Source organism: Chiloscyllium plagiosum, unplaced genomic scaffold, assembly GCF_037043375.1.
Source record: "Chiloscyllium plagiosum isolate Xiang-an unplaced genomic scaffold, Cpla_swu_hap1 HiC_scaffold_26, whole genome shotgun sequence".
Classification (NCBI taxonomy): domain Eukaryota; kingdom Metazoa; phylum Chordata; class Chondrichthyes; order Orectolobiformes; family Hemiscylliidae; genus Chiloscyllium; species Chiloscyllium plagiosum.
The window spans coordinates 32,427,113-32,446,310 of NW_028270164.1; the positions used below are offsets into that span (position 1 = coordinate 32,427,113).

The following is a 19,198-nucleotide window of genomic DNA, read 5'->3' on the forward strand; positions in this document are numbered from 1 at the left end:
TGGCTTAATTGAGACAAGTCTAGCTGAATGTGAAGAGTTGAAAGGTAGACCTGGTTATTGATACTGGGGACTGACCAGTTCAGTCCACTGAAATGGATGGGACTCCAACCTGCTCAAGTTGCAGTGGAGTGACATGATCCAGAACAGACCAGCCCAGACCAAGAAGTTTGTTGGACTATGTGATAGAAGCAATTAGAACTGAATTAAGCTAGGTGCGGAAGCAATCTGGAGGAAGAATGCGTTATTGGAAAAAAAAGATATGTAGTCTATTAAAGCCTACACTGCTGACCTTAGAAATTGAGGTTGAAAATGCATGAAGAGGCCCAATAGAAGAATGTATGAGCGAGAGTTAAGAGTTGGGTTTCTGAGAGTCAGGAGGTCTCTGCATAAAATTGTATTGGATGAATTTCTAACGGCAATTGTTTGGATGAGGATGTGACTGTTGATGTAGTTTATATGGATTTCAGCAAGGCCTTTGGAAGGTCCAAATGGGAAACTGATAAAGAAGGTAAACTCTCATGGAATCCATGGTAACTTGGCAAGATGAACTCAAAATTGTCTTACTGAGAGGTGGTGGTAGAGGCTATTTTTGTGCATCTGGAGTCTTGTATTCAGTAGTTTATCACATGGATCAGAGTGTCCCTTATTATTTGTAATAGTCATAAATGATGCAGATAAGTATCTGGGAAGGATGATAAGTAAGTTTGCGGATGACACAAACATTGGCTGGGTGGTTGACAGTGAGGAGAATGGTGTTAGGTTACAGCTAGATATAAATGGGTTCGTCAGATGGGGCAGATCAGTGGCTCATGGAATTTAACCCTGATAAATCTGAGGTGATGCGCTTTGGAAGAAGAAACAAGAGAAGGGATTAGTCAATGATTGGTAAAAAATGAGGAAGCTCAAAGAAACAGAAGGAACTTGGGGTGCTTGTCCACTGATCCCTAAAGGTGGCAGGACAGGTTAACAAAAGTCATATGGGAAACATCTTTATCAGTTGTCGCATATATTTTAAGAGCAGGGAGGTCATGTTGGAGCTGTACAAAACTTTAGTTAGGCCACAGTGGAGTACTGTGTGCAGTTCTGGTCTCTACACTATAGAAAGAATGTGATTGGCCTGGAGGGGTTACAAAGAAGATTCAATAGGATGTTGCCTGGTGTGGAGCATTTCAGCTATGAAGACAGGCTGGATATGCTTGAGCCTTCTTTTGGAGCAGAGAAAATTGATGGTGGACCTGATAGTAGTGTGTAAGATTATGATGGGCATGGACAGGGTGAATAGAAAGAAAATGTTCCCTTTAGTTGAAGGTTTAACAACAAGTTGGCCTAATGTTAAAGTGAAAAGCAGGTAGCTTAGAGGGGATTGAAAAAACTTTTTTCACTCAGAGGCTGGTGAGGGTCTGGAATGCACTGCCTGGGTAACCTCACAACCTTCAAAAAGAAGTTGGGTGAGCACTTGGTCAAACACTAGCCAACATCTCTATCTCAGGCCAGCTGCAGTGCTCTAGTGAAGCTCAGCGCAAGCTGGAAGAACAGTACCTCGTTTTCCACTGGGGAACCAGCAGCCTTGTGGACTCAACATCAGATTCAATAACTTGAACTCTCCCAAGTTCTTACTCTAACCACTGCTCCCCTCCACCCCACCCCCCACCCTGACGTGGCCTTGTTATCAAATAGTCTGCTGTTGCACACATTGGCCATGTTAAATTGCCCATAATGTTCAAGGATGTATACGTTGTGTGCACTAGTTAGGGGAAATGTAGAATAATAGGGTCGGGGAATTGGTTTGGTGGGATACACTTCAGAGGGTTGGTGTGGACTTGTTGGGCCAAATGGCCTCTTTCCACACTTTAGGGATTCTATGATTCAACCCACTGCTAGCCACTAACAATCCCCATTATTAGCTATTCACCCTCCGAGTCAGATCATTATCCACTCCTTTGTCTGTCCAACTGTTCTTCTCTCTCTTTGTGCTCTATCCCCATCTATTATCAACCCCTCAACCCCTCCCCACCCTATCTAATGCATATAAGCAGACATTTTCTTAGCTATCATCAGTTCTGACGGTCACTGAATCTGAAATGTTAACTGTGATTCTCTCCCTTGATGCTGTCAGACCTGCTGAGCTTTTCCAGCAATTTTTGTTTTCGTTTTGTGTTGGATGAGCACTTGAATTTGTCATAACATTAAAAACTATGGGCCTAGAGGGGGAAGTGCGCTTATTGTAGACAGTAGTATACTTTTGGCAGTACAGATGTCATGGGCCAAAGGGCCTCTTCTGTATTGTATGATTCTATGGTTCTATACAAGGGTAACTTTCAGATAACCTGAAAGCATCGGGGAAATTATTTGAGTCAGGTTATGTATATGGGAGTTAGATATAGCTCTTGGCACTAAAAGAATCAGAGGGTATTGGGTGAAGGTCGGAACAATACACTGAGCAGAATTATCCTCTCAGATCATATTGAATGTTCCAGCGGGATAATGGGGTGAATGGCCTACTCCTGTTCCTGTTAATCATGTTTCTCAGGAAACAACATTCAAAGAACAGCATTTCTTCTTGGAATTATCTGATTGTTTATGTTTATCAGTGCCTCGTTGTTAGTTGACGAGGAAAGAAAGTGATTAGATTGCTTGGTTTCCCGTAGTTTGCTGGTTGGTGGATTATAGCCTTTCTTCTGCTCCCCCTTCCCAACCCTTGCTTGGTAGCTCGAGGAACCAGCATTTTCAGGTGGGCGGTTACTTTTGCTTCCTCCAGGTTGACTCCAGTTATGTTCCCAGCCCAGTGAACCTTTAGGGAGGGGGTGGAATGCAGAAGTAAAACTCTCACGGAAGTTTCTGACCCTGCTGAACATTTTATATTGTAGTATATTGACGCCCGAACCAGATTGTGACAATATGCCTTTCGCTTTAAATATCGACTTTTATTGAGACCGTCACTGTTTCTGCCTGTTTTATTATAACCAATGTTTGAACGTGAAACTCTGATACTTATTCTCCTGCTGGTTTCGCACTCGCATACAGGAGTTTTTTTTTTCTTTGTTTGGGGTTACAAAGAGGCGTTCCTAATTGGTGATAAGAAGTTTGCATCAGATACTGTAAAACTTCCTGTGTTATTTTCTCGCCTTTTTCTATTGGACGCAGGTAGTCATATAGCCGAGGGAGCGCTGATGCAAATGTTTGCAGCTCAGTTCTGATCTTTGCCTCTCACGCTGTGTGTTGACAGTGCGGGTGGAGAGGGACCAAGGCGCCGAGAAACACTGAGCTCTTCCACAAGTTGCACTTTCTGCGAAACTTTTGCGACTCGTTAGCAACTCATGAATTCCCCGCGTGGGCCGCTGTAGAGCTTCCAAGCAAAGACAGTCCAGACGGGAGAGCGCAATGTCTGAAATGTCAAGTTTTCTGCATGTTGGGGATATTGTCTCCCTGTACGCGGAAGGCTCGGTGAATGGCTTCATTAGCACCTTGGGGTAAGAGATCATTGAACCTAAAGTACTCACACACACACAAAAAAACTGTACTCTCTCCCCGCTATCTACAACCGTGCACTTTGCAAACCTTCAAGCAGTCCGTGACCAACTGTCAAGTAAATATGTGCAAATTCATCAGATCTCTCGGCAACCAGCTCAGTGACTCTACGAGGTCCTAACTTCCGCCAGGTTCCCGTGAAAGTCCGTGACACTTGAGTTGAAGCGTTGACGCCAGTTTGTTTAGGATGAATGTTTTTAAACTGTAGAAACAGTGTCGCTTTGAATGTATTTCTGTAGTGCAGCTCGGCCTAGCTGCAATGGATGTAACTATCAATTGAGCTGATCTTCAGATTTACTTTGCAACAATGCGATTAGAAATGCAAGGCTGGCTGTCCAGTAATGTAATGTTGTAATATTGCAGATGTTCTTGGTCTTTTTATATAGCATTGTTCCTGGATAAAAGGAAGTTTTATAGAAATCCCTGTTCTCTGAAATCTGTTACCATCTTTACATTTACACTTCCTGCTAACCTGATATATGCTTCACTCTCCTCACTTTCTGACACACATGGCACATTTTGAATACCAATGATTTTTGGAGAATGGGCATAAGCAAGTCCCAGACTTTGGAGCAGTGGTGATTTAAGAACATTCTCTCCAAGAAAAGATTTTGTTTGATCCATGGGGAGACAGCTCCTACCCTACTTCCATCACAGTTACCCTCTTGAGTAATAATTTGGACATGCCAGTGTTGGACTGGGGTGGACAAAGTTAAAATTCGCACAACACCAGATTATAGTCCAACAGGTTAAATTGGAAGCACACTAGTTTTCGGAGCGACGCACCTTCATCAGGTGATTGTGGAGGGCTCGATCGTAACAGAATTTATACCAAAAATTTGCAGTGTGATGCAACTGAAATTATACATTGAAAAATTGATTGTCTGTTAAGCTTTTCATCTGTTGAATACAGTGATAGTTTCACTTCTTTCATGTGTAAATCACAAAACCTTTTTTTAAAAATTGCATTCTCAGGTTAGCTGTTAACAATGGTGATAGCTAGACAATATGTTGAAGGTGTTAGCCCCCTGTGTTCTCTGTCTATGACCTGATGTTTAGATTGATTCTAATCTAAAAAGTGAGATAACAGAGTTTTACATAAATTCATGCAGTTTTTGAGCTCAGAGTTCTACATGAATGTATGCAGTTTTTGAGCAAAGTGCAATGTAACTCTGCAAGTACAAATTCACCCCACAAAATATATGTGTGCATGTGGGTCTTTGTCTGTGTGTGTGTGTATGTCTGTCTGGAGTGGGAGTTGTGAGTGTGAGAAAGTGTGTGTGTGTAGTGAGTGCAGAGTGTCTTAAGTCTGTGAGGGGGTGCATATGTGAGTGTGGGAGTGTGTGTGTCTATAAGGGTATGTGTGGGTGTCTGTGTGCGCGTCTGTGTGTACCTGTGTCCTTGTGTATGTGAGAGTGTGTGTGTGTGTAGGAATATCTGTGTGTGTGTGTGTGTGTGTGTGTGTAGTGCAATGGTGATCACCTGTAATGTGATATGAATCCAAGGTCCCGGTTGAGGCCCTCCCTATGGGTACCAAACTTAGCTATCAGCCTCTGCTCGGCCACTTTTCTCTGCTGCCTGTCCCGAAGTTTATCAATATTTTTAATACGTCCTGTCCTTAAAACCGAATTGTCCTGCATTTGACACAGTGCAAGCTCAAAAAAAAAATCCTGCTTGAAGAACAAAATAGTGGAAATTATAAATGGTCTAATCCACGATAATTAGAGAATTAAAAACTGGGATGTCCAGATAAAAATCACTATTTCTAGTTTACATAAAAGATCATGATAGCTTGCAGTGGTGCACTACAGATTTAACAAATAGCATAGAACGTATGAAATAAATTGTAAAAAAGCAAGATTTGTATGTATATTTCATGACCTCAGGATGTCTCAAAATGCTTATGTCATCACTTGTAGAAATTGGGAGATCCAGTTTGTGGGTAGCAAGCTCCTGTCAACAGCATTGTGCAAATGACTGGATAACCTGTTTTAGTAGGCTGCCTTAAAGCATAAGCCAAATGCTGATGTTTAATGTGGTTCCTTGTCAAACAGAAGCATTTTAACTTACAAGGTTCCAAAGAAGGGGTTTTTAACAAAAGTGAGAGAACACTGAATTGGAGGTAGCATTTGCATCGCAGTTGAAAAATGTTTGGGAGATAGGAGACCGAGGGTGGAGATAAATACGCACACTCTGTTTGAAAGCCATGACAAAGTGTTTTCTCCAGGCATATATTTTGATCCTATAATTATTCACCATATTTATTCATGATTTGGATGAAGGAAAAGAGATTTGCCTATCCAAGTATGCTGAGTACATTGTTAGTAAAGATAGTAAGTAGCACGTGTGCCCTTTTTTATATTTACTGGTTGCTCTCCTGTGGTAGCACAAACTAGAACTCTAGATGCTGCTTGACCACTGGAAGATTTTCAACATTTTCTGTTTATATTTATGATTTCTAGCATTTGCACTATTTTGCATCTGTGGCACTCTGGAGCGTAGTTATTACCCAAGACATAGCTTCAGAGTCACAGAGCTGTATAGCACAGAAACCAACTTGTCCCTACTGACCATATATGTTAAATTAATCTAGTCCCATTTGCCAGCATTTGGCCCATATCCCTCTAAACTCTTTCTATACATGTACCAATCCAGATGCCTTTTAAATGTTGTTATTGTACCAGCCTTCACCACTTCCTGTGGCAGCTCCTTCCAAATGTTCATCACCCTCTGTGTGAAAACATTACACCTTAGGTCCCTTTTAAATCTTTTCCCTCTCACCTTAAACCTATGCCCTCTAGTTTTAATTTAAAGAAAATATTCGTTTGTGGGATGAGAGCATCACTGGCTAGGCTAGCATTTATTGTCAGTTCCAGATGGTAGTTAAGAGTCAGCCACATTGCTGTGGGCCTGGAGTCACATGTAGGACAGGCCAGGTAAGCTGGCAATTTAAAGGACAATAGTGAACCAGCTGGGTTTTTCCTGACAATTGATTCATGATTAGAGTGGTGCTGGAAAAGCACAGCAGTTCAGGCAGCATCCGAGGAGCAGGAAAATCGACGTTGCTGGCAAAAGCCCTTCATCAGGTATGAGGGGCTTCCCGATGAAGGGCTTTTGCCTGAAACGTCGGTCTTCCTGCTCCTCAGCTGCTGCCTGAACTGCTTTTCCAGCTCCACTCTAGTTTAGAATCTGGTTTCCAGCATTTGCAGTTCTTGTTTTTTACTAATTGATTCATGGTCATCATTAGACTCTTAATTCCAGAGTTTTATTGAATTCACATTTCACCATCTGCCATAGTGTGATTCAAACCTCGATCCCCAGAACATTATTGGCATCTCTGGATTATAGCCCAGCAATGGTATTGCTAAGCTGTCGCCATGTTTGACATGGCTTGGATTTTTTTCAAAAAACTTCTGAAGCCTTAACTTAAAGCTACCTCAATCAACAAATTTTCATGACCCTCCTGTTTTATTTACTGAAGTAAGTAGCAGTAGATTGGCATTTGTCAATCCAGAACTCTATACTCTGTTGAGGACAGGCTAGGTCCTTGAGATGAGAAAACCCTTAAAATACTGTCAAGTTACTGAAATATGATGTTTAGAATTACTGTGTTTATAGATAAAATGTACCATGAGTGCCTGATGCTAAACAATGTGAGCCACTGATTATTCTGCAATTTGTTCCAGTTAGCTTGCTTGAACTGACCATACAACTGGAAGTTCTAAACTGCTATGCCATGTGATTTTTATCTGATTATACATTTAAGGACTTTGGGGTCTTTAAGTCCTTACTCATGCAACCAAAGCAACTACAATAAAAAAATTCTGGCCTTACATGAATGATACCATTGTGGAGATATAATGTGTGTTTCATAGCAGGCAATGGCAAACTGTATTCAATTAATTACTCTATCTGACAATATAAGGAAGCTGAATTAATTACATTTACTAATACAATTGGTCATGATTATCCAGTATTCATTAATATTAATATGATTTCCTGGGCATATAGAATCATGGATCAGTTTGAATCTGTGCTATTCAGGAAGGAGAACATAATTAAGAGGAAAAATGAAAGCCCTATTTTGTGGAATAAATGTCTCAATTGTCTGTATTAGTGCATCAACTTGTATCATCATGAACTAAACTGATGAGTCATTGGACATGAATGCAGGCTTCTTTGAAGGACTTATAATTATATTCCAAAGAAAAATTCAGAGGCATATAAAACATTTGTTGCTGAAAAGCGGAACTATGAAATATAAAGCACGCATTTAAACAGTTTTCAAGAAAAGTAACACAGCATTCACAGATTGACAATTGATTTTCTGAAGCAGCAATTTATTTGGGAAAGTTTGTAGATTTTTTGCGCACAGTATTTCTCATCATAATTATCCCTGCTAGAATTTTACAAGTTAAGCTGTCACAGTCAAGTTCACCGACTTATAATTGGTTGAATGTTCCATGAATTTAGCAAAATTATAGGACATGTAAAGTATTCTGCAGTTCTGGGTAGTATCTGTTTATATCATGGTTTAAGGATTTTAATTAAGTATAATTCTTTTTGCTAATGTTAGTTTTTCAGTTCTAAACATGTTGGGAAGTAGGAGCAAGAGTAGACCATTCAGCCCTTTGGGCCTGCTCTGCCATTTTAGAGCATCTACGTCAACACTATCATCTTCTCTTACCCCCATAGTCCCTTGATGGATTTAGTATCTGGAAATCCCTCTAATCTACACAATTCCAAAGGCTTGCCACCCTCTGAGTGAAGACGTTCCAACTCATCTCAGCTATAATAGGGTTTGCCATTTGTTCTGAGACTATGCTCTAAAAATGTAAAATAACATTGTTTTCTATTGATGGCATCGTTGTTAAATGTGATGCAACATCTGATACAAAGTTCTGCAGACTAGGTAAGGCTCACTTTCATTTCTGGCTGCATTGGATTGGACAATACCTGCAAGAGCAGCAAGAATATTATAAACGATGTGTGTACCCTTGGAGGAATGGGATGGGAGAGCAGGTGGAATAGGGGAAGCAGCTAAGACAAAGGCGACTTATTGAGGAAAGGTGAGAGAAAGTGATGGAGGGAATGAAAAGGAGACAAAGGGAGATGGACAGAGGGAGAGAACGCTAGGAAGTTAGAGAAGAAAGAAGGGATGGAAATTCCAGGGTTTTGAGTTCTTACTGTTACTCATTGATTCCTGCTGGAAAGTGCATATGTCTTAACATCGGACCAGAACTAAATTGGCGTGTGAAGAGGAGAATTTTCTAAGCTAATTGGTGACAGACTGGGAGGTAGGAATGCTGGCAAATAGTTGGAGGAGTATGTCAAGAGGTCCTGACATCTGCCTGCTGCCTTGTCATATTGCCAGTTATGGTAAAGTTGGTTGCTCAGTTGCCGACTGGATGGCCACATCCTTACTCTGTAGGCATTTTACTTACAATGGTCTGTTGTTGCATGAGGAGACAGCCAATGAAACCCTGTTGTCTCCCAGTCGGTTTTATAGGGTGGAAGCCTTACTTTGTTGGCACTCCATGTTATACCAAGGTGCCACCCCATCTTCCCACCCTCTAGTGACAATGGCTGCACTGTCAACAATAGTGCCCCCAACTTCACATTAGCTTTTCAAGAGCACCTTACAATTAAGTTGCTCTCTCCCTGGCGTTGAAGATTCAGCGATAGCCATCACTTATAATGGAGCTGCTGGCCTACTATTTGGGCTGGCTGCTCTGAGAGTGGGGGAAAGCTATGTTGCCAATCGTAATTAGTAGCTGCCAGTAGTATGCAACACCAAATCATTCAATTGGCCAAATTTGTTGGTTTCTGATTTAGGCTGTGGTGTCAGGGCTTCACCATCACCCACAAAATTCAAAGAGAAAAACTGCTGATGCTCAGTGTTTGGATTCACACTTGAGAGGATGTTCACTCTGTACTATGACCTAGAATGATTATTTCCCAACAGAGGAAATTAATCATATTGAGTTTCAATGGTCTTATTCATTGTGTGTAAACCCTGACAAAAATGAATTATCTCTCTTTCTGAAGTATTTGCTTGTAAGGTTACAACATAGATATAAGTAGATGACAAGGTACATAACAATTTCTTATTTGCTTTTTGCATTGGCCTGTCTGAATCTGTGTATGTCTAAGTGATCTGTAATATTACAAACAACCTTAAACTTGTTTAATCTTTAAGTCATAATTTTGACAAGATGGAACAAATTAGTTAATAATAACTTATAAGTAGTGAAATGTGCAGTATAAGGTCATTTGAACTTCTCAAAGGGGACTTGGGTAAAATATATAAAAGTGTTAGAATCCACAATTATTTTCAATCTGTGTTTGGAAAATTTTATTACTCGACTTTCATTTTGTCTTCTGATAAAAATGTCTAAATATGGTCAAATGTTGCACTGTGTATTTGATGCAAAGCATATTCATATGGTCATATATTTGTGAATATCCAGCACTCATTCACATTGGAATTTTGTTCCTTCATCTTGTAACCTTTTACTCTGATTGACGATTTAAAAATATTACGATAAATTTGTGTAAACCATGTATTTTGAATTAAATTGACTGAAGATGCTTTCATTTTATGTTTTCAGCATGGAGAGTTTAATGCATGAAGCAATAGCCTCTTTTTGATTTACCTTTAGTAGAGATGAGGTGCTTAAAGAATGTGATGGACAATATTTTTGTACATGACCAAAAATCTGGAGTTCTTCATTTCTCAAAGACTGAGGAATAGAACATGAATATTTCAAGGAGTTAAAGTTGTAGACTTAGAACTGTGAACTCACAACCCAGAGGGACAGGATTATAAAATTTAACTAGCTGCTGGCAAAGTTTTTAATAGGAGTGGTTCTATGCTAAAGAATAGTATTCTTGTATTGGAATTAAGTGAAACTAATTAATACTATTTCATTGAAGAATAGAGCTGAGAGCTGCAAAGGGAATGACACAACTAAGATGACGAGATACCTTGGGGTTTTGGAATCCCAAAGGTGGTGTAAATGTCATCACAGCAAAGGAAAAACTGAAACCAAAACAATTGAAAATTAATTACTCATGAAATAAAAACTTGAAATCAACTCAAGTTTGTTCTACTTGTATTCTGGTTACCCCAGTACAGGATATAACTGTGTCTTAAATGCCCCTGAAAATGGCATCTCTTAATTTTCCTGGCTGGTTACCTCAGACATTTGTTTCTTCTGTTACGTACCCTGAATTTAAATCTAAATCTGAATTGAATGCACAATCAAAACACTCTGGCATTTCTGGAGAGTGCAGTGTGGAGAATAATGAATGATCTTAGGAGAAAAACATTGCCAAGCTTTGCCAAGCTGGTCTGTTAGATTTTGTTCATGTTCCATTTTCACAAATGAAGACTAACTATTGCATAGGATTAATGTAAAACCTCTTTCCTCTTCTATTTGTTAATAATATCTTTTAGTTTTAAAGTACCTAGTTGTCAATCAAAAATCTGTGAACCAGAAAAAGGACTGACCAGTTTATTTACTTTTATTTTGCTGCTCTATATATTCGTTTGATTTCTTAATTATTCTAATAATCTGTGAATGAATTTCATTCAAAGTACCCATTCCTTTCCCACACTTTTCCCTACCCTCTCCAGCCTATACCTGCACTCATCAGCTTGGATGAAAGGAGACATTGCTTTATGTCTTTATTGTTGCAATTTGATGGAGCTACAGTTATGGATTGACATTAAAGCTTTAATGCCATCACTTTTGGCCAGTTGGCTGAGTAGTAAAGTCACTGAAAAAATTCAGAGTGTCACCAGTCACAAAAATATGTACTTATAAGGAAAAATCAACCTGCTTCTAAATTTTCAAATATGAATTTCATTTGTGAGGCTGGCATATTTATAGGATCTGAAAAGAAATGCATTGGAGTTGAAGGAAAAGAGAGTGGAAATATACCAAAGTAGTTTGTTGACCATATGGCATCTGAAATATATCTTTTTTCAAACTGGTTGACTGATTGATTTAAAAATTCTCTGATCAAAGGACATAGGACTTGATTTATAGCAAAGAAATTTTATAAAGCACAATAGCTTGATTCAGAAACTAATTTTAACTTTAAAGGGCCAGTATGGATTTAATTGTGAAGTTCTTCACGGCTAAAGTTTTCTGAGTCTCAACATTTCAATATGTAATTGAAATTGCTCATTAAATTCTATTTCAAAGTAATGGAGTGAAAATAAATTGAATGATTCAGCAAAACTTATGTATTCCATAAATTCTTTGCATTCATAATGGAGGTCAATAACTCATCCATCTTGAGTTGTGATAGTATGTTTGATATTTTACATCAAAACAAGTTAAAGAAAAAACATTGCTCAGAACTTATGTGATACAATATTATTATACAAATATTTTCTTAGGCATTTGATAACAAATGGATCATTGCCTCTGTTAAAATAGTGAACAGTTGAATATCTTTTAGAGCTTTAAGAATTTGCACAATGGATGCACAGCTTGCTTCCCCAGGGTTATACTACATTTCTCTTTGCTGACTTCAAATTCTTCTGAAAATCTTTACTTACCTGAATTTGTACAACTGAATGACATGTTGGATAAGTAAAGATTTAAAGGACATTTGTTAATTTGAGCAACTTGGGTATTGTGGCTCTAGTTGTTCCTCTGCTTTGCTTCCAAGGAAGGAATGGTTTTATGATTCTGTTTCAGCTGTTTTTGGAGTTTTTGTGGTCATATATCCAACTCTGGGCCAGGGCATTGTGCTTAAACCCATAACAGGACTTGATGGCTGTGGAATGTGTTGTACAATGCAGCCAAACAGGTTGACTGTCAATCTGTAAATCTTTTGGATGTCCTGATAAGTGATGTGCAGAACAATTCCTGATCAGCTACGAGTTGCAGTGCAATAACCTCTTCATGTTTAAAGACTCCCTATGCAAGTGTTAATTCTGAGGAACTACCACTCCCACACCAACACAATATTTGTGCTTTATATATCTAAACTGATGTAAAATAATTCCCTTTACAAACATTGGTTACTAAAGTAACTGCATAAAGGCCGCTATCCTGTTAGCAAGTCACCCTTTATTTATATATCCATAGTTCATGTGTTCTGACCAGCCAGGTCAAAGTTAATCCCTAGACTGAGGAGACTTTCTGAATCTCCCGTTTCTTTTATTTAAACCTTTTTTCGCCCAGAAGGTGGTGGAGGTCTGTATTACACTGCCAGGGAGGGTAGATTAGATTACCTACTGTATGGAAACAGGCCCTTCGGCCCAACAAGTCCACACTGACCCTCCGAAGAGCAACCCACCCAGACCCATCCCCTGTATTCACCTCTGACTAATTCACCCAACACTATGGACAATTTTAGGATGGCCAATTCACCTAACCTGCACATCTTTGGACTGTGGTAGGAAATTGGAGCACCCGGAGGAAACACGCAGACATGGGGAGAATGTGCAAACTCCACACAGACAGTCAACCCAAGGTGAGACTTGGACCTGGGTCTCTGGCACTGTGAGGCAGCAGTACTAACCACTGAGCCACCGTGCCACCACAATCTCCTGTTTCATTTTGTCAGACAGGGTGTCATGATTGGCCCAGGTTAACAACCCCAATCAAGGATCTCATTGTCAATGAAATCCTTCTGGTGCTGATTCCAATCACTACAGTTACCATTGCACTAGCTGCAAATTCAAAATGCTGCGTACGTAAACATTTGAAAGTTCATAACAAGGTCTTCAGATATTTCAAGAGATTCTTGTATTTTTCCATTTGTTAACTCTTGCATTATCTGCATTATAATGCACTAATAAAAATATTTACTGCAACAATAATTTGGTTTTCCTTTGGACAGCCAGCACAGCTTGACAGAGGTTATTAAAGGGGGCTGCAGGAAATCATCAGTACTTGAAATTGGAATGTCTGCCAACTGTAAAAACCATGCCACAATATAAATGCATGAGGTAGGATTTGCTGATTTAGTTTGAGGGGCCAAATTCAAAATAGACCCAAATCCCATTGCGTGTTAGGAACCTAACAATGATTTTTTGGAGAATTAGCCCGAGGGTGCAGGAAAGTTCTTGAATCTAGAGGAACAATAGGAGGCCTTGCAGCATTGAAGGAGCAATAGCTTGCCATAACAAGTAAGGGACCAAGACAGGGTAGCTCAAATTAGTGACTCTCTCCCAGCACTTATAACCCTTTTGTGGAGGGTTACCCCTTGACAGGATGGGCCATGACTGGAGTTCTGGGCTTTAGAAGCATCCTGCAGCCCTGTCCCTCCCTGGTTTGCCACCAAAAGTCTCCCTCCAGATATATGCTGTGCTGTTGATATGGTGGAGGACTAACATATTGATAACAAAATTCTAATTGATCCCTGATCAATGGCCTTAATTGGTCCTTTAACCATTTAGCCACGTCCTGCTTGTGGGTCCTGACCTGGCCTCCAGGGAAATGGTTCAAGATGGTGCTTATAAACTGGTATGCTACACTTCACCCTGACCTGTCTTTACTCTTACCCATAGCTGGGTAACATGTCTTGCCCAGAATGTCATGCTGCATTGCAAAAGTACATGACTTTGTATCTGAAATAAAAGTTCTGAAAATGTACTGATCTCCCTGTTAGCGCCACTATTCCAGTGTGTTGGGAGGTAAACAACTTCCTTATTTGAGTCAAATGCTCATCTGATTGACAAGGAGTCAGATGCGCTCCCCAGCCTGTGCTGATGTTAACTAATCTATGTTGACACAACAGTGGGGAATGCACCACTTACCATGGGAGAGTTGTTTCTGATTGCAATTCAATGACTCTTGTCAGAAAAGTGATGTATGGCTGTTCGGTGAGAACAGGATCAGACTTAACTTTGATGATGCCCCACCCTTTCTGAATAGCCTGTGGACACTCAAAGTCTAGACTTACCACTTGTTGTGTGAACTGCTGGAGATTGGTAGTTCTTTATTATGCGTTTCAACCTTATGGCTAAGGAGTAAAAATAAATATTTTTTACAAAATGTTTGCATCTTAGATTAGATTAGATTCCCTACGGTGTGGAAACCGGCCCTTCGGCCCAACCAGTCCACACTGACACTCCGAAGAGTAACCCACCCAGACCCATTTCCCTCTGACTAATTGACCTAACATTATGGGCAATTTAGCATGGCCAATCCACCTGAACTGCACATCTTTGGACTGTGGGAGGAAACCGGAGCACCCAGAGGAAACCCACGCAGACACAGGGAGAATATGCAAACTCCCACACAGACAGCTTCTTATGGAACAAATATTTTAGATGTTTGGTTTTCTTCTCTACCTCCAGCTTTGTAATATTATTAGAAATACAACAGTAGCCAGCTCAGAACTAGCTATAATTATTTATGTATCTACGTGCAAATAAATAGCTTCTTGCTTCAAAATGTTATCATCTAATGTTAGTACATTATTAAGAGAGGCACTCCATTTAATTTAACTGCTATGTCTCTTCTCCGTAACATTGTTTTATTAATGTTTAATTCTGCTTGCTTAAAAATGTGATTTATTGAAGCACCAGAAGCTGGGTGAAGAACTGGCACAAGGCTGATGGACAGTGTTAGGTGTTTGAACTATGAAGAAATACTGGAATCAACAACTGCTCAATAAAGTAGTGGAGACAAAAATGGATGCCAGCATTTTTCTTGGTTCAGAGTCCTTTATTGATGATTAGGAAGGACTGAGGTTTTATTTTACATGAAAGAAGCCACAAAAACAACTTGATCTTAAAGGTCAAGATGCTTAAAAGTGTATGACTCAATCTTATTAAACCAAATTTTTAATTTCTATTTAAGGTTTGAATCAGAATTCGAGACCAGATGATCTCTCTTTGCTTGTGACCTGATTTTGTCTGAGAATTCTTTCTAGCGTTTGTAATTGATGTCCTTGTTAAAGAAGAGGATAATTCAAAAGCTAGAAAAGTCTATTATATCCTGTGAAAAGCTATATACAATTACAAGGTCTGATGACAGTTTATGATATAATATTATGACTTGGAAACTTAGGTTCTAAAGTGGACAGAACCACATGCAGCTTTAAGTTTAAACTATAAATTGAAAATGTGGGAGAAACTCAGCAGGCCTGCCAGAATCGTGTGATGGAGAAAGAGAGTTGATGTCTCAGATCCAATATGATTTTCTTTGAACAGAAGAGGAATCAGACTGGACTCAAAATGTTATCTCTGTTTCTTTCTTCACAGATATCGCCAGACCAGCTGAGTTTATCCAGAATTTTCTATTTTTGCTTTAGATTTCCAGCATACACAGTCTCTTGCTTTTATTTAAAGCTTTATGTATAAAGTTTCTTTCAATATTGTGTCTGTTAAGGAGGACTGTTAGTTTTTAGCATTTAGTTTTCAGTGGAAGCAGGATGTCTGAAAATTTGCATGCATGCATTTAAATGCAGCTTTTAAAAACATTTGAGATGCTTCAGAAATAAAAGTAGAGTAGAGAAAAAAATTGATTGTTGCCTAGCGATGACATATCTTAGACAAGGGAGATAGAGAGAAAATGAAAACAAGTTTCTTTTTAGAAAAAAATCTAGAAAGGTAGTGAGTATGCAAGATTCTTTCAAAGACAAGCAGGTCACTCAGAGAGAAAAGGCCTGTAAGAGAGCAGTGCAGTTTAGCAGTCTCCTAAACACTCAGGGCAGAAGAAAAATTCTGAGTGGTTTAAAGTCTTTAAGGGAAAAAAAAGTCCTAGAAATAAAATTATAAGGTGTCAGAGAGGAAGTCATCCTACAAGGCTGGTAAATTCATGAGTTTAAAGAACACTTACTAATGAGTAATTAAACAATGTAAACAATTTAAGGGTCTCATGAAGAGATCGTTAAGTTAGAAATACTGCATCAAAATGAATGCAGATGTATGGCAGAAAGAAACCAAGTACAGCACTTGCACTGAGCAAAGAACTGTAAAGTGGCAACAGAGTGACCCTACACTGATGTTTGAGTTTCTGTAGATTGTTGTTGTGGGTAAAAAGATTGCACATTTATTTTTGATATTTGTAATAATACAATTTCAACTAGCTCTTATATATTGTAACTTTTTTTTTCCTTTCGATGTAATAAACTTTGATCTTTTGTTTGAAGTGCATTGTCAACCTCTTGTGAATATGTTCACTAACTGACAATCACAGTAACCAAATTGCAAAAAATAAATGTACAGTCTGTAGAGCAAAGTTTCACTCTGGGATATGACATTACCATTATTACCATAGTAACAGGCAACCATACAGAGAAAAACTGCAATATTAAACAATATTTGATCTCAGTTTATATGAAGAACAACTGTGCAGGGTTTCAGATTATAGGGAATCAAGTATTTTCATATTTTATGCCTAAAGCTTTTTGGCTATATCCTACAATTAACATATCCATGGAATCAAACTAATAGCTGTTTATTATTGTTGTGATTGTTTGAAAAATATTGCTATGATTGTTGAATACATTGAAAATAAATACAGTAATTGTGTATTCTGACACACACATGTTTACCCATCATTCATATGCTCAATGACCTTCATTAGCCTGCAGTACACCAAAGCCTTAATTTTAAAATTTTCATTCTTGTGTTTAAATCTCTGTACGGTCTTGCCATTCCTATCTTTAATCTGCCAGAACTCTGCACTCATCTAACTGTGACCTCCTGTGCACCTTCTACTCTCTTTGCCTCATCATTGATGATGGTGTCTTCAGTCATGAAGAATGTTCTTCTTAAATGTTTCCATTTTTCATTCATTCCATTCCAAATCTTTCTTTGGTTCTGTGTCAATTTTTGTCTGATGCTTATCTGAAGGGATTTAAGGTTTCACTACATTAAATAGGTGTTGTTGCCTATTATCCATCTCATCTGATTGCAGGGATTGCAATTCGATCATTCCAATATCTACTTCAGACTCACAATAGTTGGTTGTTGTGCTGCCGTCATTGATCTTTCCAGCTTTATAATCACGTATAAATGAAAAGATTTTGTAATGGAATTTTAAAAGTGACTCAAAGCAAAGTATCGTGTTTTTTTTAGATTAGATTATTACAGTATAGAAACAGGCCTTGTGGCCCAACAAGTCCACACCGACCCGCTGAAGTGTAACCCACCCAGACCCATTCCCCTTCATTTACCCCTTCACCTACGGGCAATTTAGCATGGCCAATTCACCTAACCTGCACATTTTTGGACTGTGGGAGGAAACCGGAGTACCCAGAGGAAACCCACGCAGACACGGGGAGAATGTGACAGCTTGACATCAACAACTTCCAGAGTGGACATGTTTACTTGCATATAATTTGGATTGCCCAAAAGAGTATGCTGTACAACTGTAATCCATGAAACATCTTTGTTTAGTCATGGCTATATTTGAAATAATTGAAAACGAGCCCATTTACTTGGTACAAAGTTGAGAAGGTGACTAACTATGCAACATAGGCTATTCTAATTAATTATCAACAAATGTGATAATATCCAACATAACTGAGTAACCTGGATCTTACTATTTCTGTGATTTTTTGAGATTTTAATCAGTGTGGTCTTCCAATGGAAACTGCCACCTTTTGAACATGAGTCTCCATGTTGGTTAGTCCAGCAACAACATCTTTATTCACATAGCGCTCTTAACACAGTAAAACAACTCAGCGTTCTGGTGGGCAGTTCTATGAGGGAAATGTTGGGCTTCCATTTTGGTATTTTTAGTTGGAATGTTAGAAAATTCAATCCAAAAGATTTGGACGGTGCTGCTCGAATGTATCTCTTCCAATTTTGATATAAACTTCATCGAAATGTCAATGTAGTCGTTGATTTAATTAAATGAAGTCCAATAATTTTAATGAAAGTTCTGATGGTGCAATTATATTGCTATTCCATTGGGTGTTTAATCATTTTATCTTGCAAAGTACTTTTAAAATTACTATCCGATGATTTAACTTCATTTACATGCTGTCAGGTTTGGGCAATCCTCACCATCTTGATTGTATCTGTTCCTTGTTAAATTGTGACCTGTTAAATTGTTTGCCTCAGTTATTCTTTATCTAAATACACTTGGCTTCAGAATGACAAAGGATCTAAATTACAACCTTAATTAATTTTTCAGCTAGATCATATCGAGCAGAAACTGATGTCCTTACATTTTAAAAATATTTATTGTTTTTGCAGATTGGTGGATGACAGATGTGTGGTTGAGCCAGGGGCTGGAGATCTGGAAAATCCTCCCAAAAAATTTAGAGGTAAATTTAGTTTTATCACATAACATTGCATGAAATGTAAAGATTGTAGATAATGTGTTGATAAGCAGGCCTGTTACCATATTATAGGGAATCTAATCTAATCTAATTAGTAGACAGGGTTTACTAATTTCTCTCTTTGGTTAAGCTGCTTTAGAGATACATTGATCTTAATCCTCTTGGACTTTGGGCCTTGTGGCTCAATGATGGGCGATGTTCCTTTAATAATGAACAAGTTGATGATCAGTCTCGTAGATGTTATCTTCTGCATGGATCAAGTAATACACACAACATATAGACCATCAGCCTGAACAATGACATAATTCAGGGGATGCCAATACTTTAATCTCAAATGTCTCCATGTGAGTTCCTATTTGTCCTCCTCGTAGAAGAGGGTGCTTGTTCTAATGAGGCCTTCTGA

General features: G+C 38.8%; 1 protein-coding gene across 2 annotated transcripts in view; it reads left to right on the plus strand.

Annotated features, from left to right (window-relative positions):
• The first annotated feature begins 2,903 nt into the window (after nucleotides 1–2,903).
• The window catches only part of itpr3 (inositol 1,4,5-trisphosphate receptor, type 3), a 277,430-nt gene continuing 261,135 nt past the window's right edge, over nucleotides 2,904–19,198 (plus strand). For both annotated transcript variants that reach the window (XM_043716798.2, XM_043716799.2), the window contains exons 1-2: nucleotides 2,904–3,470; nucleotides 18,710–18,780. In XM_043716798.2, the coding sequence (XP_043572733.1) occupies nucleotides 3,382–3,470; nucleotides 18,710–18,780 (160 nt within the window). In that variant the 5' untranslated portion in view covers nucleotides 2,904–3,381. The remainder of the gene's footprint in view (nucleotides 3,471–18,709; nucleotides 18,781–19,198) is intronic.